The sequence below is a fragment of the Giraffa tippelskirchi genome, chromosome 6 (genome assembly GCF_054371585.1).
Source record: "Giraffa tippelskirchi isolate mGirTip1 chromosome 6, T2T-mGirTip1v1.2.pri, whole genome shotgun sequence".
Taxonomy (NCBI): domain Eukaryota; kingdom Metazoa; phylum Chordata; class Mammalia; order Artiodactyla; family Giraffidae; genus Giraffa; species Giraffa tippelskirchi.
Genome location: NC_137280.1, coordinates 110173049 through 110195833, shown reverse-complemented (window position 1 = coordinate 110195833; position 22785 = coordinate 110173049). Strand labels below are relative to the sequence as shown.

General features: G+C 36.4%; 1 protein-coding gene across 3 annotated transcripts in view; it reads right to left on the bottom strand.

Moving 5' to 3' along the window:
* DTWD2 (DTW motif tRNA-uridine aminocarboxypropyltransferase 2) overlaps window positions 1-22785 on the bottom strand; it is an 85150-nt gene that overhangs the window by 37350 nt on the left and 25015 nt on the right. For all 3 annotated transcript variants that reach the window (XR_014056416.1, XR_014056417.1, XM_081499098.1), the window contains exons 2-4: window positions 22144-22234; window positions 17580-17674; window positions 15124-15316 (exon numbers count right to left, since the gene is read on the bottom strand). Coding sequence is in view for 1 of the 3 variants with exons in the window: in XM_081499098.1 (XP_081355224.1) it covers window positions 15124-15316; window positions 17580-17674; window positions 22144-22234 (379 nt within the window). In the remaining 2 variants the exon portion in view is untranslated. The remainder of the gene's footprint in view (window positions 1-15123; window positions 15317-17579; window positions 17675-22143; window positions 22235-22785) is intronic.

Below are 22785 nucleotides of genomic sequence, written 5' to 3'. Positions count from 1 at the left end.
CCATGTTTGTTTAAAGAATAGGCCCTGATAGGATGCCTATATCCCAAGCAAAGTTAGCTTTAAAAAAAACTATAGCCCAAAACCAATGCAGTAAACCCTACAGCCAAAAACTTTTAAAAAGAGAACTATACAGGTGCAAGGGAGCCCAGGAAGACAACTGCCATTAATTGTTTGTGATTTTCTAATAAATTACTATTACTATCTCTAAACTGTAAGTTCCATGAAGACAGAGATCAGGTCTGCTCTAGTTCACTAGTAAAACAGCTCAATCAGAGTAGATGATCAAATACAATAAGCATCCAATAGATTTTTGTTGCATGAATGATTTACTGAGAAAATGAATAAGTATACAAACAAACAAACATAAAAACAACTGATTAATCAGCACACTAGACAATTTAACCCACAATAGAAAATTTAGACCACAACTACTCTCTTTTCAAGATTAAACATTAAATTTCGGAAATAATATACAAGATAAAAGGAAAAACACAAGATAGGAGGAATAATACTAAAAATAAAACACAAGATAGAAGTAAAAATACTACAACTATTACAAAAAAAAGGAATAAATATACCACGATACTCTAAAAAGCAGAACAGACACTAAAGAAAAAAATACAAAAAAAAAAAAAAGACTTGAGAAAAATCATTTACATATAAGAAGACAATGAGATAAAGGTGATTAGGGAAATGAAGAACAGATAATTTCTTCAATAAATGGTGCTGGAAAAACTGGATGTCCACATGTAAAAGAATAAAATTAGATGTTATCTTAAAAAATACACAAAATTAGATCAAAATGGATTAAAGACCCAAACATAAGATCTGAAATTAAAAACCTCCTAGAAGAAAATATGGAGAAAAGCTTCATGATATTAGATTTGGCAACTGTTTCTTGGCAATGACACCAAAAACAAAGAATACAAAAGAGAAATAAATAGGACCACAACGAACTTCTAAACTTCTGTGCATCAAAGGACACAATCAACAAAGTGAACAGTTCCTCTTCCTGTTTCAAGTTCTTAATACAAGGAGTCTGGAAGTTACCACTCTATCGTAACAATAAGTGAAAGTGAAAGTGAACTCGCTCAGTCGTGTCCAACCGACTCTTTGTGACCCTGTGGACTGTAGCCTACCAAGCTCCTCCGTCCATAGGAGTCTCCAGGCAAGAATACTGGAGTAGGGGTGCCATTTCCTTCTCCAAGGGATCTTCCCGACCCAGGGATCAAACCCAGGTCTCCCGCATTGAAGGCAGACTCTTTAACCTCTGAGCCACCAGGGAAGCCCCTGGTAACAATGAGTAAGAAACTGAAATAGCTTTATTGGATGACAATGTAAGATACATTACATTCTCATTTTTTGCTTTTCATGGGGGAATTTCTCCAACTTACTTCACTGACATCTGTCTTGGCCAGTTCAGGCTGCTACAACAAAATGCCACAGGCTGCCTGATTATCATTTCTTCTGGGAATACCCTTGTTATAAGTCTTATATATGAAACTTAAAGCTCAGAATTTAAATCTTCAGGATTGGGAGACAATGTCCTGTGAATATATTCATGTTTCTGCACACTCGGGGCTTTTTGAGCACAGAGCCCTGGCACCAAGGTTAAAGGATGTTTGAATAATGCACACCCTATGGAAGTAATGACATGCTGTTGTATTATATACAAGCACAGGGGAAAAAAAAAATGGGAAGCAAATACAACATATTCTCGATTCTAAATACTAGAAGATGTGAGGAGGAAACTGCAGTTATAGAGTGACCTAGAAGGAAGGCAAAGGAGATCATTAACTCTAGCTTTAAACACTGATTTGTTTCAGCAGCTAATAGGCCCCATGCTTACCACACAAATAAGCAACCATCAGTTTCCCTCTCCTCCTTCAAATACATAGTTCATGAAATTATATCTTTTCATAGATTTAAAGAGTTGTCCAAGAGATACGAACAATGTGTAGGCCATAGTAAAACTTCTCGATATCTCACTGACATGTGACACCATGTTAGCTGATAATTACCACCAAGATATGGGAAACTGTGCAACTCTCATAAGAAAGATATATAAAATATATGTAAGAAGTACACAGACAAGTCTAATTTGAAGCAACAAAAATGAAGTCTATTTACTGAATCCCCAGAGATAAAATACTTCAAAAACATACTAGTGTGGTATTAGATGCTTACCCAAATTGCTGTATAATTTTCCAAACCAGCCCTAACCCATTCTAACATGTTCTCACATGATTTTGTCTATCCTTCTCTGTGATTTAGATTAGGAATTAGTCTTTCAACCTCTTAATAACAACATATTTTTATATATGAACTTGAAAAATGTTAGAACTCTTTTTAGTTCCACCACTTACTAGCTATGTGACATTACTAAGCATCTCTGTGTCTCAGTTTCTACTTTTACAAAATAGAAATCCTAATAACATCTTCCTTTTGAAATCATTATGAAAATTAAATGAGTTAATATTTGTATTTATAAAAATAACTGAGACATAATAATCATGATAAGAATGTCTGCAAAGTAAAATCATATTAATAAAGAGCAGAGTAACAGCTTTTTGACTTCCGAAAATATTTCTAGCATTTGGTACCCAGGGAAACTTAAGTGCTTATCCCAAATTTGAACTTTCCTTTTACTTTATACTCATAACCTCCAATATTTGATTCTTTACATTTTTCCCTCTGAGTGTTAAATATTTAGTAGTCAATAAACCTAGATAGTTAGCTAGGCAGATAAACTGAACTTCAACAAAATTAAAAGCTTTTTTTTGCAAAGAACACAATCAAGAAAATAAAAAGACAATCTAAAGAATGAAAGAAAATATTTGCAAGTCATAAATCCAGTAAGGTGTTATCCTACAGAATATATACAGAACACTTACAACACAATAATAAAGAGAACTAGATTTAAAAATCAGCAAAGAATTTGAGAGCTATTTCTCCAAAAAAAAAAAGATATACAAACAAATGACAGATAAGCACATAAAAAGATGCTCAACATATAAATCACTGCTGCTAAGTCGCTTCAGTCGTGTCCGACTCTGTGCGACCCCATAGACGGTAGCCCACAAGGCTCCCTCGTCCCTGGGATTCTCCAGGCAAGAATACTGGAGTGGGCTGCCATTTCCTAAATCACTAGGGAATACAAATCAAAACCATAGTGAGGGACTTCCCTGGTGATCCAGTGGTTAAGAATCCACCTTGCAATGGAAGGAACACAGGTTCAGTCCCTGTCAGGTCACTAAGATCCCACATGCCACAGAGCAATTAAGCTGATGAGCCACAACTAGAAAGGGCACCACAACAAATGATCCCGCATGTCACAACTAAGACTTGATGCAGTCAAATAAATAAGTAAATATTTCAAAAACAAAGAAACAAAAAACTCCACAGTGAGATACCAACCATGGTGGCCAAAATTTAAACAGGGAGGAAGGGCATAACTAATGGCAGCCAGGAGATGGAGAAATTGAATTGGGCAGAGGAAATGTAAAACAGTGTAGCTGTTTTGGAAAACAGTATGGCAGTTCCTCAAAAAAATAAAAACAGAGTTATTAAATGACCCAACAATGTCACTTTTAGGTATATACTCAAAAGAACACAGAACAGGTATTCACACACAAAACTTGCACATAACATAACAGCATTATTCACAACAGCCAAAAAAGTAGAAATAAAAGTCCATCAATGGATGAATGATAAACAAAATGCATATGCATACAATGGTATATAATTAAGCCATAAAAAAGAATGAAGGGCTGATACATGCTACAACATGGATAAACTTTGAAGGATCCACAGCTAAGTCAAAGAAATCAGACACAAAAGACTACATATTGCATAATTTCATTTATAGGATGTGTCCAGAATAAGCAAAACTACAAAAACAGAGAAAAAGTAGATTAGTCTTTACCTGGACTTGGAAATGGAGGAAAGGGTAAAATAACTGCTAATGGGTACACATGTCAGGGGCGTGAAACTCCAGGACGTGGAAAATACTATGGAAAAAGGATAGCTGCACAAGATACACACACACACACACACACACACACACACACACACAAATCCACGAATTGTACACTTTAAAGGGGTAAATTTTAAGATTATGAATTATATCTCAATTTAAAAATATCTAGTGCTGCATTGCTTCTCAAACTTTAATCTGCAAAACAATTACTTGGGTATCTTATTAAAATGAAGACTCTAAGAAGTTCTAAGGTGGAACCTGATATTCTGCATTTCTAACAAGCTACCAAGTGATGTCAGTGCTGTTAACTGGTCCATGAACCACACTGGGAAGGAAGGCAGAGCACAGCCAACTCCCAATGCTGTTGACAGAAGTAAAGAAAAATGAAATTTTTCATGAAACTAAAAAGACAATCTCAAGAAAATGAAAACACTAACTTAAAACACTAACTTTCACTAACAGTGAAAATACTAACTTAACACTGTACTCCCATACTCACTGCTGCAGTATTTATTACTACCAAGATATGGGAAAAAACCTAAATACCCATCAACAGATGAGTGGATAAAGAAAATGTGATATATGTGTATACAATGGACTATTATTAGGCCATAAAAAAGGACATCCTACAATCTGTGACAACTTGGCTGGACCCTGAAGGCATTATGCTAAGTGAAATAAGTCAGAGAAAAAGGAGAAACAAATAGTATGAGCTCACTTACATGTGAAATTAAAAAAAAAAAAAGTTGTAGGTACAGAAAATAGATTGATAGCTGCTAGAGGTAGGGGGTAAGGGCGCCAAAAGTGCAAACTTCAGTTATAAAATAAGTCACAGCAGTGTAACGTACAGCATGATGACTAAAGTTAAGAATACTGTATTATATATTTTAACGTTGCTAAGAGAGTAGATCTTAAGAATTCTGCTGCTAAGTCACCTCAGTCGTGTCCGACTCTGTGCGACCCCATAGATGGCAGCCTACCAGGCTCTTCCGTCCCTGGGATTCTCCAGGAAAGAACACTGGAGTGGGTTGCCATTGCCTTCTCCAATGGATGAGAGTGAAAAGTGAAAGTGAAGTCACTCAGTTGTGTCCGACTCTTCTCGACCCCATGGACTGCAGCCCACCAGGCTCCTCCATCCATGGGAGTTTCCAGGCAAGAGTACTGGAGTGGGTTGCCATTGCCTTCTCCAGTAAGAATTCTAATCACAAGAGAAAAACGCTGTACCTATGTAGAGGGATAGATATTAACTAGACTTACTGTGGACAGCACTTTGCAATATATACAAATACTGAATCATTATACTATACACCTGAAGCTAATATAACATGTCAATTATACCTCAATAAAATACATTTTAAGGATAAGAATGAATTTTAATTAGGCAACAGATTAGATGTAACATAAGCCAGTCCTTAACAGCTCTATATAGACACAAGACAAAGTTTTTATGAAAATGTCTTAGCCAGTGAGTGCTCCCAACAGTGCTCTGATTATCACGTGAGAAATCAAGCTTTAGTGAAAGTTTTAAAGGCAATAAAGCAACAGTATGCAAACACTCCCTGAAAATAAGTTTATGAAGAAAGCCAGAAGCCTCTACAAACATTTTCATATTCACCTTAGATTTATTCCTAGCAAATGTCAAGAGTCTCCTGTGTAAAGTTCTTCTGAGGGAAGAGATAGTCATTCATTGCCAAATGGCCTGGATATATTAGAAATTCAGATTAAAAGGAGGCCAAGTTAATGTTTGCATTGGGCTTCCCAGGTGGCTCAGTGGTAAAGAATCTGCCTGCAAACACAGTAGATGCAGGAGACACGGGATTAATCTCTGGGTTGGGAAGAGCCCCTGGAGGAGGAAATAGAGACCCACTACAGTATTCTTGTCTGTAAAATTCCAAGGCAGAGGAACCTGGCAGGCTACAGTCCGTGGGGTCACAAAAGAATCAGACATGACTGAGCACAGCAACTTAATGTCTGATTTACAATTCTTTCATTCCGCAATTAGGTAAGTATGAAGTCCACTGAGTATTTGGGAAAAGCCCAATACTTTGGATGTTAATTCTGATTTCTGATTTCTTTTGTCATTTTTTTCTTCCTTGTATTTAAAGCAAAAAATTTATACTACTACAGAAACTAAGCAGATCAACTAAACTAAGAATAATAGCTAAGACAAACTGATGCAAAAAGCAGGTTTGTATGTGGGTGTATGTATATTGAGGTGGTGGTAAAAGAAATGACATTTAAATTACATTTAGAAATAAAACCTAATTAACTTAAACTACATTATTTAGAGATTATTTTAAACTACACTTCTTACCAGCAAGAGATGATATACATTTTCCTTTTTCATTTTTACTTTTCACTTGGTGAACTAGACTGTAAGAAAGAATTATTAAAATATTTATACAGAGCAGTAGCTTTGAATGAACCAAGAAATGTATAAATAAGCATGTTTTTACAAGTAAACAACTGGTATATAGTAGACTGTAGTTATCTTAAGGGCTTTTGGTCTGCCCATTCATGATTTTAAATCATCCTGCTGATAGCAACACCCCAAGTTCCCTAAGGAATTTATTCCTAATTCCTGTGGTACTTCTGTCAGTAATGGTACCACCATCCACAACAACTCCAATGAAAGGACAACCCAGGATTCTACTCTGGGAAGGATAAATTATCTTTCTACTATGATAAATAAAACCAGGGGAGACTGCTTCCCACAGACATCTTCCAGTGGCAGGGAGGAAGCTTATTCATAACAAGAGAAAAATCAGAACACAAAGGGAAGCAAACTCTCAAAAGATGCTTGAGAACCAGATTCAGCCAAGTCAGAAGCCATCCCCATCTATTTGGAGTTTCCCAATGACATGACTTATATTCTTTCTTTTGTTTAGCTTGAGTTGGATTCTGTCATCCATGAGAAAGACATGTTACATACAATTTACTTGTATCATATATTAAAGCAAGGCCCATAGGAAAGTCTACTATGTAATAAAATAAATTTTCTTTCAGAAAAGCTGAGGAACAAAGTTAATAATTATGTAAAAATCATCACATATACAGGAAATGTTTTCAAGAAATGGGAGAAATACTAAAAACAAGCTAATTTTTTAGTGTTACAGAAGACAGTTCAGACCTTACTATATAATCACTGTAATTACCAATATCATTTTATAACTAGATATGTGTCTAAGGATATGTGTATAGTAACATTTAAAATTCAATACACTTTTCAAAAAAATAAAAATCAATCCACTTTTCAATTCATCTCACCTATTTGTTTGTATATACTTGTGTCTATATACATATACAAAGTATATACTTATATATTATATATATACCACATATAATTTATGTATAAAATATATTTATATGCTTTTTCTAGAAAGAGTAAATATATAGATTTCATTGTTTTTTTTTTTTGCAACAACTTCTAGAAATGTATCTCTTCTAAGTCATACTCATATATTGGGGCTGAATACTGTATGATACTCTAAAAAGCAATGCATATTATTGCTTTTACAATGATTCATATTTCCAAAATACATTAAGATGAAACTGTCTAAAGATATATAAAATGAGTTTTTATAAATTATGTCATGTTTTAAATTACTATTTTTTATTTCAAGCAAAAATATTTAGGAAAAAAAATCAAATTTCTGGTCTAGAGCTAGCAAAATTTCAATTCCAAAAAGTAAAACTTGACTATCTATTCCTTACTCTCAAAAGGTTTAGAAAAACATAATTATATAGAGACAGAGTGATATATGGCATGAAGTTAACAGCGAGGCGGCTGCGACGGCTCGGCGCAGAAGCGAGGCGGCTGCGACGGCTCGGCGCAGAAGCGAGGCGGCTGCGACGGCTCGGCGCAGAAGCGAGGCGGCTGCGACGGCTCGGCGCAGAAGCGTGGCCGGGCCGGGGGCCGGGGGCCGGGAGCCGGGGGCGGCAACCGAGAGAGGCTAGGCCGGGACGGGGGCCGGGGCGGCAGCCGAGAGGGGCTAGGCCGGGCCGGGGGCCGGGGGCCGGGGGCCGGGGGCGGCAACCGAGAGGGGCTAGGCCGGGCAGGGGGCCAGGGGGGCGGCCGACAGGGGCTAGGCCGGGTCGGGGGCCGGGGGCAGCGGCTGACAGGGCCTAGGCCGGGCCGGGGGCCGGGGGCCGGGGGCTGGGGGCGGCAGCCGAGAGGGGCTAGGCCAGGCCGGGGGCTGGGGCCGGCGGCGGCGGTGGCGGCGGCAAGAGGAATTACCCAAGGCCCAAGGTAAGAGAAACCCAAGTAAGACGGTAAGTGTTGCGAGAGGGCATCAGAGGGCAGAAACACTAAAATTAAAACTACAGAAAACTAGCTAATCTGATCACACAGACCACAGCCTTGGCTATCTCAATGAAACTAAGCCAAGCCGTGTGGGGCCACCCAAGATGGATGGGTCATGGTGGAGAGGTCTGACAGATTGTGGTCCACTGGAGAAGGGCATGGCAAACCACTTCAGTATTCTTGCCTTGAGAACCCCATGAACAGAGTGAAAAGGCAAAAGGATAGAACACTGAAAGATGAACTCCCCAGGTCAGTAGGTGCCCAATATGCTAATGGAGATCAGTGGAGAAATAACTCCAGAAAGAATGATGGGATGGAGCCAAAGCAAAAACGATACCCAACTGTGGATGTGACTGGTGATAGACACAAAGTCCGATGCTGTAAAGAGCAATATTGCATAGGAACCTGGAAAGTTAGGTCCATGAATCAAGGCAAACTGGAAGTGGTCAAACAGGAGATGGCAAGAGTGAACGTTGACATTCTAGGAATCAGCGAACTAAGATGGACTGGAATGGGTGAATTTAACTCAGATGACCATTATATCTACTACTGTGGGCAAGAATCCCTTAGAAGAAATGGAGTAGCCATCATGGTCAACAAAAGAGTCCGAAATGCAGTACTTGGATGCAATCTCAAAAACGATAGAATGATCTCTGTTCGTTTCCAAGGCAAACCATTCAATATCACGGTAATCCAAGTCTATGCCCCAACCAGTAATGCCGAAGAAGATGAACTTGAACGGTTCTATGAAGACCTACAAGACCTTCTAGAACTAACACCCAAAAAAGATGTCCTTTTCATTATAGGGGACTGGAATGCAAAAGTAGGAAGTCAAGAAACACCTGGTGTAACAGGCAAGTTTGGCCTTGGAGTACAGAATGAAGCAGGGCAAAGGCTAATCGAGTTTTGCCAAGAGAACGCACTGGTAATAGCAAACACCCTATTCCAACAACACAAGAGAAGACTCTACACGTGGACATCACCAGATGGTCAACACCGAAATCAGATTGATTATATTCTTTGCAGCCAAAGATGGAGAAGCTCTATACAGTCAGCAAAAACAAGACCAGGAGCAGACTGTGGCTCAGATCATGAACTGCTTATTGCCAAATTCAGACTTAAATTGAAGAAAGTAGGGAAAACCACTAGACCATTCAGGTATGACCTAGATCAAATCCCTTATGAGTATACAGTGGAAGTGACAAATAGATTTAAGGGACTAGACCTGATAGACAGAGTGCCTGATGAACTATGGACAGAGGTTCGTGACATTGTACAGGAGACAGGGATCAAGAAAATACCCATGGAAAAGAAATGCAAAAAAGTAAAATGGCTGTCTGAGGAGGCCTTACAGATAGCTGGGAAGAGAAGAGAAGCGAAAAGCAAAGGAGAAAAGGAAAGACATTCTCATCTGAATGCAGAGTTCCAAAGAATAGCAAGGAGAGATAAGAAAGCCTTCCTCAGCGATCAGTGCAAACAAATAGAGGAAAACAACAGATTGGGAAAGACTAGAGACCTCTTCAAGAAAATTGGAGATACCAAAGGAACATTTCATGCAAAGATAGGCTCGATAAAGGACAGAAATGGTATGGACCTAACAGAAGCAGAAGATATTAAGAAGAGGTGGCAAGAATACACAGAAGAACTGTACAAAAAAGATCTTCACGACCCAGATAATCACGATGGTGTGATCACTCACCTAGAGCCAGACATCCTGGAATGTGAAGTCAAGTGGGCCTTAGAAAGCATCACTACGAACAAAGCTAGTGGAGGTGATGGAATTCCAGTTGAGCTATTTCAAATCCTCAAAGGTGATGCTGTGAAAGTGCTGCACTCGATATGCCAGCAAATTTGGAAAACTCAGCAGTGGCCACAGGACTGGAAAAGGTCAGTTTTCGTTCCAATCCCAAAGAAAGGCAATGCCAAAGAATGCTCAAACTACTGCACAATTGCACTCATCTCACATGCTAGTAAAGTAATGCTCAAAATTCTCTAAGCCAGGCTTCAGCAATATGTGAACCGTGAACTTCCAGATGTTCAAGCTGGTTTTAGAAAAGGCAGAGGAACCAGAGATCAAATTGCCAATATCCGCTGGATCATCGAAAAAGCAAGAGAGTTCCAGAAAAACATCTATTTCTGCTTTATTGACTATGCCAAAGCCTTTGACTGTGTGGATCACAATCAACTGTGGAAAATTCTGAAAGAGATGGGAATACCAGACCATCTGACCTGTCTCTTGAGAAACCTGTATGCAGGTCAGGAAGCAACAGTTAGAACTGGACATGGAACAACAGACTGGTTCCAAATAGGGAAAGGAGTACGTCAAGGCTGTATATTGTCACCCTGCTTATTTAACTTATATGCAGGGTACATCATGAGAAACGCTGGGCTGGAAGAAACACAAGCTGGAATCAAGATTGCCGGGAGAAATATCAATAACCTCAGATATGCGGATGACACCACCCTTATGGCAGAAAGTGAAGAAGAACTAAAGAGCCTCTTGATGAAGGTGAAGGAGGACAGTGAAAAAATTGGCTTAAAGCTCAACGTTCAGAAAACTAAGATCATGGCATCTGGTCCCATCACTCCATGGGAAATAGATGGGGAAACAGTGGAAACAGTGTCAGACTTTACTTTTTTGGGCTCCAGAATCACTGCTGATGGTGACTGCAGCCATGAAATTAAAAGACGCTTACTACTTGGAAGGTAGGTTATGGCCAACCTAGATAGCATGTTTAAAAGCAGAGACATTACTTTGCCAACAAAAGTCCGTCTAGTCAAGGCTATGGTTTTTCCAGTGGTCATGTATGGATGTGAGAGTTGGACGGTGAAGAAAGCTGAGCGCCGCAGAATTGATGCTTTTGAACTGTGGTGTTGGAGAAGACTCTTGAGAGTCCCTTGGACTGCAAGGAGATCCAATCAATCCATCCTAAAAGAGATCAATCCTGGGTGTTCATTGGAAGGTCTGATGTTGAAGCTGAAGCTCCAATACTTTGGCCACCTCATGCGAAGGGTTGACTCATTGGAAAAGACCCTAATGCTGGGTAGGATTGGGGGTGGGAGGAGAAGGGGACGACAGAGGATGAGATGTTTGGATGGCATCACCGACTCGACGAACATGGGTTTGGGTAGACTCCGGGAGTTGGTGATGGACAGAGAGGCCTGGCGTGCCGCAATTCATGGGGTCGCAGAGAGTCGGACACGACTGAGCGACTGAACTGAACTGAACTGAACTAACTGTACTATTTGTGAAACTTTTCTGTAAGTTTGAAGTTATTTCAGCATTAAAGTTCACAACTTTGTATCTTGTCTGCTGCTAAGTCACTTCAGTCGTGTCCAAGTCTGTGCGACTCGACAGACGGCAGCCCCCCAGGCTCTCCCGTCCCTGGGATTCTCCAGGCAAGAACACTGGAGTGGGTTGCCATTTCCTTCTCCAATGCATGAAAGTGAAAAGTGAAAGTGAAGTCGCTCAGTCGTGTCCGACCCTTAGCGAACCCATGGACTGCAGCCTACCAGGCTCTGCTGTCCATAGGATTTTCCAGGCAAGAGTACTGGAGTGGGTTGCCATTTTGATTATTAGAGTAAGTGATGATGTCATTGAAAGTACATTCTATTTTGTGAACTTTGTTTTTATATTGATGACCAATTTTTGAGATTTCTGCCTTTACCTTATTAATTTCAAAGAACTCCAAGTTTATTAAGCCTTTTTCTGATTCATACTCTTCTCAAGAGCATTTGCCTTTTCATTTAGTTTATGGTGATATTTTCCCCCATTTTAAACCTACCTGATGTTTATTTTAGGCATTTTCTCCTATGTTCTGGTTGTGAGATACCAATTTAAAGGTTTAATATATAATCTACCTACATTCGGAGAAGGCGATGGCACCCCACTCTAGTACTCTTGCCTGGAAAATCCCATGGACGGAGGAGCCTGGTAGGCTGCAGTCCATGGGGTCGCGAAGAGTCGGACATGACTGAGCGATTTCACTTTCACTTTTCACTTTCATGCATTGGAGAAGGAAATGGCAACCCACTCCAGGGTTCTTGCCTGGAGAATCCCAGGGACGCCGGAGCCTGGTGGGCTGCTGTCTATGGGGTCGCACAGAGTCGGACACAACTGAAGGAACTTAGCAGCAGCAGCAGCTACCTACATTTGCTTTTAGTTTGGAAAAACAAGAAGAGAAAAAGATGATAGAAAAGTATGACATAGTAGGACTAGGAAAATTAATTTACCTATTTCTTTATCTGCTACTAAATTTAAAAGAGAAAAATAGTTTTGGTGAATTTCCATTTTTAAAATAGCTTTTAATTTTTTTAATGTGACTATGTACTTCATTTCTGTGGTAGTCATGTAGTTACCACAAAATGAAAGCTTAGAGTTGAAGACATGACATAACCATGCAAAAAAGAAAAAAAAAAATCAAATATTTGCACAAATGTTTTACAAATGTAACACTTTCATCAAACTTTTTTCTTTATACTGAGAAATATCTAAATGTAATGCAAACACACACTTCCCTGGTGGCTGAACAGTAAAGAATCTGCCTGCAATGCCAGAGACCTAGGTTTCATCCCTGAGTTGGGAAGATCTCCTGGAAAAGGGAATGTAAATATAAAATTTTACCTGAAATGTGCCACATTCTAACAGTATCTATGCCTTCAATGAGTTGGTTCTTATGAACACAAGGACTACGTAAGAAGTTAAATAAACCTACAGAAGCTATTATATTTATATAAATATTCCAGAAGAAAGTTTTCCATTTCAGAAGTGGTACAGTACATTAAGACTACAGGCTGTGGCTCTAAACTAAATGGATTCAAATCACAGTTCTGTTATGAAGTAGTTATATGATCTAAAGTGAAGTTAACTAATACAATTAACAATACTTACATCATAGAATCTGGAGAAAGATTAAACAGATTAATATATGTAAAGTACTTGGAAATAGTACTGGCCCATTCAAAGCATTCAACATGTTAGCTGAGTTTCATCTAAAAACCATGCCCACATTTTAGTTAAAAGGAATGAAAACTATAAAGAATTTGAGATCAAAAATCTCAGAATCAGGGTTTCACAGCTATTTTTCACTAAGTGCATGGCTTGTATAAACCCAAAAAAGAGCATAGAAAAGTATGTAACATAAAAACTATTGAAAATATAGGAATAATTTCATTAAAAATATACAAATAGAAGTTTTTCATATACTTGTTTCAATATAAAATAGCCTAAGTATGCCAAAAATAAAAGCTTAAAGAAAAAACTGCAAATAACAAACTTTAAAAAGATGTAAACACTTTCATTTGTAAATAGAGAACATAAACTTTTTATACTCATAGAACATGCATAAAAATTTTCCATGTACTTGCCCTCATAAATATCATAAAATTATTCAAAATATTGTTAGCAATGTTATCATGATCCAACAAAATAAGAAATAAAGTAGTGACAAAAAATGTTAGAGCACTTGAGAATTAAGAACTCATTGTAGTTCATGAATAGAAAGAAATCAAAACAAATAACAAATTATATCAATGCTATAGATACAAAAAACACATCAATCCAAAGCCACCGAAAACAATGACAATTACACTAAGAAGAAATATTACAGTCTCCCTTTATTGTTAAAGAAGAAACTGACTAATCTTGGTAAAGAAACATAGCACTAGTAAGCACAAATCTTACAAAATCAAAAAGAAAAAAATCTGAAAACGTGAAATAAATGGATCAAGGGAAAAGCTCAAATTAATGAAGAAAGAATAAAGTTTAATAGTCATTAAAACAATCTAAAGCCTAATACTTCTGAAAGCTCAATAACTAGGGATACCCTTTGTGAGTCTGTTCATGGGAAAAAGTGTGAGTGTGTGAGAGAGAGAGATTAGAAAAATGTAAACATTCAGAAGAAATTCAAGTACTTAAGAATACATAGGTATAGATGACCAATTTGTTAACCCAAGAGAAAGGAACAGTTCCCTTAAAAAGATAAGCTATTAAAAACCAAATCGAATAGAAGTAGAAAGCTTAAATAATTTTGGTAAAAGAGTTTGAAAGAAGTATTTTCAAGTTATTTTAAAGTGACCAGGATCAGGTGGTTTTACCAGTGAGTTCCATGTAACTTTTAAGGAGCAAAACTATTATTTGAACTATTCTAAGCCATAGAAAAATACTGAAATTTCTATTTGGTGAAGCGAACATTATATTAGTTACCAAATATTGTAATAAAAGTACAAAAAATCCATAAATTATAATTTAATGCCATTAACTAAAATATAAACTTTGGCAATATATCAAAAGAATACTGTAAGTGTTCACTCTAGTATCACAAGAACAGTTCAACAGTTAGGAAATTTATCATCATCAATTATATCAACAAACTAAACTTTGATTTCATTATATAATTATATGATTATAATGATTATATGATTATAATCATGAATGACCAAAAGAGCCCTTCATAAAACCTCAGTCATTTCCAATAAGGAAAAAGCAATTTAGTATCCCCAAAATATTTAAACATAACATTTCTTAACAAAGACATTAATACACATAAAATAAATAATCCTTAGACTGTCCTGATTAAATGTTTCAGAGATTTTTAATACATCTAAATACCTAAACTATGGCAAAATTTGATGGTAGGAATTAAGAAATAAGGACAAATCTGAAATTTTCTACATATATATAAAACATACACAAGAGCATATTCATACCTATGTACAGACATGCTTTTATATAAATACCATCAAATTCATATATAACAACATATGTGTGTCCTCTCAGAAAATGCACACTACACATAGAACTATACATTAGTATTTTCTCTAGGTCAAAATACTAGTGTACCTGTTTAGGCAGTCGGAACAAGGCATTCTTGTAGAAAATGTCCTTAGCCTGGCTCCACGTGCCATCGATGATGATTATTGTGGAAGGATAAACAGGAGAATCTAATATAAATTCTTCCAAATTAGCAGCTTCAGCCCCTGGATATAATATTAATGTATCAGACTTCCGACAAATAGCTGAAAGTTCAGGATCTCTAAAAGTTTAAAATAAAAAGTCTTTATTAGTCTGTGAGGATGACAGAAGCTTTATTGTTCTTGTTGAACTTCTCTCAAAAATGCAAGTTAAAGCATTTTAGCACAAGAGATATAATAATGAATAAGACAGCCTGTCTGCAAGCAACAAAACAAACTTCAGGGGGAAGGAGACAAGTTAAAGAATCAATTAAAGATAATATATGGTATCATCTCTGAACTAATAAATGGCATCTACAAAAATATAAAGTTAATATCAGCTGTAACAATGTCCCTTGAGATTAGGATCAGGGTAAAGATATGGGCTTTTGCCCTCATGATACACTTTGTACATACTGAAAATCCCAGTTACTGCAATAAGGCAAGAAAAAGAAATAAAAGCTATAAGCAACAGAAAGGAAGACATATAAATGACATAAAATGCTACTTACATATAAAGTTCTAGGGAATCTACAAAACTATTTCTATGACTAGCAAATAAACTTAGAAAATCATAGTATACAAGGCTAATATACAACGCCCAACTTTTTTCTTATATACTAGTGGCTAAAAACTGATAATAAGTACTTTTAAATTCTATTTACAAAGGATACCAAAAGTAATATGCCTCTTATTCCCCCACGGTAATATCACAAACTCCATTACAGAAAACTAAATCAATCATTTAATTACTAGACTAATATTAAAACAACATTCTTAATCAGCTTTCGTTTAAAATCCAAGAGTGAATAATAATTTACTGGATAAGCACTATATTACTACTACTACTAAGTCGCTTCAGTCGTGTCCGACTCTTAGCGACCCCATGGACTGCAGCCTACCAGGCTCCTCCGTCCATGGGATTTTCCAGGCAAGAGTACTGGAGTGGGGTGCCATTGCCTTCTCCAAGCACTATATTAGGCACCATCAAAAAAAACTGAACTTAATAACATAGGCTCAAAATGAGCCAGACTGTTTAGAACAGTATCAGGTTTCTCATCCCCAGGCATTTGAACTTAATAACATAGGCTCAAAATGAGCCAGACTATTTAGAAAAGTATCAGGTTTCTCATCCCCAGGCACATTTGTGGAAGCGTTAGATAGCCAAATGTCAGGGATGACCCAGATAGTTTCCACCTCTACCACCACAGATACTCACCATTTTTGCAATAAAACAAACAAGGTCCAAGTTGGCAGATTATATATCCACATCTATCCAAGAATTATAGAGAAACTATCATTATAAAGAGCCTCTGTGTGTGAAAGAAGTGTCACAGTGTAAATTATTTGGTTGCTCCCCCTGTGAAGAGCTCTGGATCGTATTACCATTCCCAACAAAACGGCAAAATTCAATCAGCAGCGCCAAGCCCAGACCAAAGCTCACTTCTGCAGGGCAAGGCAATGCAAACTGTAAAAATATATATATATATAAAAAGAATGCCTAAACAATAATTCCAGAAAAATGAAAAAAGTTATTTTATAAACTTCTAACATGATGTTATTTTCATAATACAAAGCTAAAATAATAAAGGAAGAAAAACGTTTGGTCAGTTCCATAGGCTTGGTGCTGGCACTAATCTTACTTAGCATTTTCATAAGTGAACTGAAAAAGAAATCTCCATATTTTCAAGAGAAATAAAATTTTTCATCTAAAAATATATTTAGTGTAGATAGGATCAAAGTAATTGTGAAGACTGTGAATAGGTAGAAAATCAACAAACAAATATGCTTCAAAGGTAAGAAACAACTTGTAGAAAAATTTAAATAATATATACTTATATTAATGGGTTCTATAATACAGAGCAAAATAAGATCCAAGAGTGTTGTAGAATTGTCTGTGAAGATATCAACTAACAAACTCCTACACATACTGGCCCTCATCAAAAAAATATTTTACAACACAAGAGAAGGCATTCTATCATTTTTTTTAAAAATATGACATGCCTATAACTAGAATACTAAATATAGTTCTCGTCACTGTACCTTAGGAAGGTCTTAATGGACTAGAAATGGAATATATGTTGTTATATAAATGGATATCATATATAATTAAAAGAAAAAGAAAAACAGGAACTGAATCTAATACAAGTACCAACATCTTATAATAAACCATCTTAACAAAAATGAAATAAACAGTAAATATATATGTCTTTTGAGGGAGAAGGCAGAAATTATATTTTTTAACCACTTCCAATGTACTATGTTCTAGGTCTGATAGATAACCTGAAGGAAATCATTTTTAAAGTAAAAAAAGAATTTGATTAAATTGCCCTAAAAATTATTTACCGTTCCTCACTGAAGCGACGACCAATCTTGATTTTACACTTATCTTTGGGGAGACATGCTGCTAGAAGAGGAACTGTCCGCAACACCTTGTTTTCCTGTAATTAAGAAATTAATTAAAATGCAGATTTTACTTAGATAAACACACTTTTAAGACTTTTCTTTTGGCCACACTGCACAGCATGCCGGATCTTAGTTCCCCACCCAGAGATTATTGAACACAGGCCCTCAGCAGTGAAAGTGCCGAGTCCTAACTACTGGACTGCCAGGGAATTCCCCACTTTTAAAATTTTCTGATGAACATTTGATTCACAACATTACATACAACTTTCACAAGTTGTTTACTACAGACCACAATTTAATAAAACAGAGCTACAGTTTCTCCAACTTATCAGTACTAAACATAAGTGTATATTTTTATTCTATTTGGGTGTGTTTACATGTTTACTGATCAAAAAAGATAACATTAATCTAAATAATAGTAAAGATTATAAAAAATGTAAATGTGTTTAAATTGAATCAAACTTTTTGATTCAATTAAAAAACACAAACTTTTTTTTCACTACTACATTTTGTAGTATGTCAACTTGAAGCTAATTATCTAGATATTGATGCCTCAAAAGCAAACGTGTTCAAAAAACAAAAGAACTGGGCACATTGTTTTGGAACAATAAAGAAACACAGAAGCCAATCTTAAAAGCACCCAATGGAACAACTTGAGCAATAAAATAATAAACATAGTATTTGGATTATAACCCAAGTATAAAATAGAGTCCAGACTGACATAAATAAATGATTAAATAAATAGGAGAGAAGAGACAAATCTTCCTCATAGAAGAATTCCGAGTAATAAACATAAACTCTCCTCACTCCAAGAGATGATGTTTAATCTCTCCTTCCTACTTGAGTGTGGGCTGCATTTATGACCTTCCATCCAAAGAATAAAGTATGGAAACAAATAAAATATAATTTTCATGTGGAAAAAGTTGGTGACAATTTCTGTAAATTGCATTAATTATCATCATAGTTAATGTTCACCATAAATCAGTGGTTTTTTCTCCCCGTGTCCTAACTTTCAACACAAAAAACCACCTTTCTGGTTGTCACAAGAATTCCATTTTTAAGCCCAGTAGAGTCAGGTGATTAGCTATTCTGTCTTAGCCTCATACTTATCTTGGTTATTCTGGCCTATACTGCTCAGTCACTGCCTGGCTCTTTCCACTGGCCCAAATGGGAATGTCATCCTTAATCAGATAAGTGACAGAGGCCTGGAGAATCCCATGGACTGGCAGGCTACAGTCCATGGGATCGCAAAAGAGTCAGACACGACTAAAGCAACTGAGCATGCATGTACGTAGACTCCAATGTTATCTTTACCAATTTACTTAATCCTGTGTGTATATACATCCTCACAGTGAATAATTTGACTATTTTTGTGTCTGTGAAAAAGTGACAATGTACTAAAGGATTATCAAATATTGCTTACCTTCCTTTAGGAATATCAGTTATTTAGCAAAACAATAAAATTATACATGAATTTGTTAAAGTAATTAAAAATAAATTTATAATTATATTATTTATTTTTGCACAGAAACAAAAAGTATTTTAGTATTGGTATTCAACAAAAACACACACACAGTTACTCTCTCAGGAACATTCTGTGTTTACTTCTTTAACCTTTGAATCTAGGAAGTATTAATTAAAATAATATGTAAAAGGTAAATTTAAAGATGCTGAGAGTAGTAAACTGATCTACCTAATAAAACATTCAAAAAGAAATAAGAGAGTCAGAATTTGCCGGGATTTTAACTAAAAAGAACATGCAGCAGTCTGGAGCTCTGAAGAAGCCTGAAAACAGCAATTTGGAGCAGCTCCTATGGTGAATGGGACTAGCAGAAGGCAGATGAGAGGAGAGTTTCAGGACATTTGCCAGTGTCTCACACTGTTTTCTTCCCTCCTTACCATCACTTCTGAGACTCTGATACATAATTAAATCACCTTCCAAACTTTTGTCAAAGTAACACATGTATAAAAGTCAAACAGTGCCAAAAGATTTAAAATGTTCCCAGATATAATCCCCAATACTACTTTCCAGAGGCAATTGCTTTAACTCTTGCAGCTATTTCTTCCAGTAGTTATGTCCATATTTCTATACATGCCTTGCTATTTCTTATCAATTTTAGATATTACATACAAACTATCAATTATTACCATCATATCTGGTAACCTTAATGTATGTAATTCTAAGTGCATTTTATGTATTATTCATTTACTATTCACCATAAGACTATTCCCTCATACCTTCCCTCTATCCTCATACTTCCCTCATACCCTCAGTTGGTAAAGAATCCACCTGCAATGCAGGAGACCCTGATTCGATTCCTGGGTCAGGAAGATCCCCTGGAGAAGGGATAGGCTACTCTCTCCAGTATTCTTGGGCTTCCCTGGTGGCTCAGCTGGTAAAGAATCTGCCTGTAATGCAGGAGACCTGGGTTCGATCCCTGGGTTGGGAAGATCCCCTGGAGAAGGGAAAGGCTTCCCACTCCAGTATTCTTGCCTGCAGAATCCCCATGGACAGTGGAGCCTGGCGGGCTGCAGGCCATGTGGTTGCAAAGAGTCAGACACGACTGAGTGACTAAGCACAGCACCATTCACCATAAACCAGTAACAGTGTATTTTTATTACGCCCATTTCATTAATGACAAAACTGAGGCACACAGAGGTTATCTTTCCCAGGGTTACAGAGTTTACGGAGCTGTGAAGAATTTAAACTTCTGAGCCTTACTCATTCTATAACTATAGCCTCTCATAATAAATGAAGATTTAGCTTCCTTACATCACTCCTGACCCTTACATCTTCTAGTATTTTTAGTGAAATCAATAAACAGTATTTACATCATTAATGGCTATATGTATATATATATTGTTCACCAAAAACCAAGCTATTAACATAACATTTCTTTTCTGTAAAGTTTTTTTTGTTATTTTTGAGGTAACTCTTTTCTTTCTATCCTTAAGTAATTTTCTATATGCATGTCCATACTCTTTGAAATGCTCCACCATAATAAATACCATTTCATCCATTCCATCAAGTCTTCTTTTCTCAAAGCCCCTTCCTAGAGCCTATACAACTGGTTTTCAACCAGTTTTTCGGGGAAGTCATCAAACTGAACTGTTCTGTGACTGAAAACTATATGCTGAGATTAAGTACAAGGCAGCCCAGTATGACTGAGTTAGATTAAGATTGTAAAGTTCCTTGGATGATAAAGAAAAGCAATACAGATAGACTTGTACATACGTGAAATACATTTGCAGCACATGCAATTATGGATGGATCATCTAAACTGTGGATTAACCATGAAAGAAGGAAGGAAGTGAAGAATAGAGGGAAGAAGAAAAGGAAGGGGAGGAAAAGGCAGGAATGAAGAAAACAAGGAATAAGATATGAAAACATTAAAATGGCCACAAATCAATGAAAAACCTCCAGTTTAAAATCCATCTTATGTCTGGAACCAAATAACAATGAAAATGCCCCATACTATGTGTATTATGAAATGAAAACAACACTTGTCATCAAAAGTCAAGCTTTAGTCAAAACTGTTATGGCCAATAAGCTATCATTTTATGTAATTTTGAGCTACACTGGGTTGTAAGTTTAAATGCAGTAATATAATGCTAGTGATAAAAGTGTCACATTCCTGACAAAAGCATGCTGTTAACACTGGGGGAAAAAAAAAGGTTGTCCAGCAAATGAAACATCTAACAATTCACAATAAAAGTAATTATTTTATCATTTGGAAAAGGAAAGTGACAGATTAATATCCTTTAATGTCTTTGTTAAAGTCTTCAAGTGCTGTATATTAATAGTTTAGAAATACAAGAACAAAATTACTCCTCCTTCAAAGCCTGGAAGAGTTTTAACTTCAGTTTACACAAAACTCATTTTTGTACCTGTACCACACATCAAAGAGTTTGGTACTGATGTCAATTTCTGATTATCTATGATCTCCTTCCCTCCTCCCTTCATTACTGCATTTGAGTTACTAACACACATACACACTACCACATGCGTAATCCTCCACAATATATGAAACCATTAACTAAAAGTTTTTATATACAACATATGTACATATTTTATATATTTTTATTCTTATACATGTAAAATATACACATTTGTTCTATTCACTTAAAGAAGTAAAAAACTTACACATTCATTTTATAACACTAAAGTGCTGAGAGTAACTTCTACCTTAACAAGGAAAGACAGCAAAGAACAAAAGCTAAGATCCAAATTTAAAAAGCAATAATTTTTTGACTCAACTCACAAAATTTCATTTTTTTCTCCATGTAAAATCATTGGAATTCTAAATTTCTCTCTACCATTCGGTAACATAGTTTTTATGAAATAACACCATTTTATGAAATACATTTTATCTGTCTATAAAGCATATCAATTTATTTTCAAAAATTCTGAGAAGCTGAAAGGGATGAGTATGTTCACCTGCATGCATCCTCTTGTGTAGTAATATCCCACCTGACACTGTGTATTTCACAACACCTTACTCACCTCTGCTGGATGCTGAATTATATACAAGTAGGTAGAGATGTGTAGAGGATGCGCTGGTAGAAATGGACACAAACACACTTTCTGAGGCCGGCTAAAGGACAAAATAAAAAAGAAAAACTGTATTATGTTTAAAATAAAATTATATAACAATAACGTAAAATTTGAACATAATCTCAATTATATAGATTTGCTAAAGCTTCATTCTTTTAAAGTGATATTAAGAAAGAATTTAATCAATCATATTTTCAATATGAGAATTTGAAAAATAAGACTCGGGTAAATTTTTTACCATCCATAGTAGATCAAAGTATCTCAAAAAATCTTGCCTTAATTATCTTCAATGGAAGAAGAGTCATAAGTCACCACCATCGTCTTTTTATCCATGAAGCAATACTTCTACTAACTCACATTCCAAATCAAGAACAGATCTCATGTCAAACAGAAACCTGGCAACTAATCTGAATCATCTGAAGTTGGAAGGAACAAAGTGGTAATAAAATACTGGAATATAATCACCACATAGAAGACAGTGCTAATCGAACTTAGCCATCAGTCAACATGGAGAACTTATCAACTGAGAGAAGAAACCCAAACAGGGGCCAACAAAGAATATTTGGCTAGAATTATATCCTCAGAGCATGT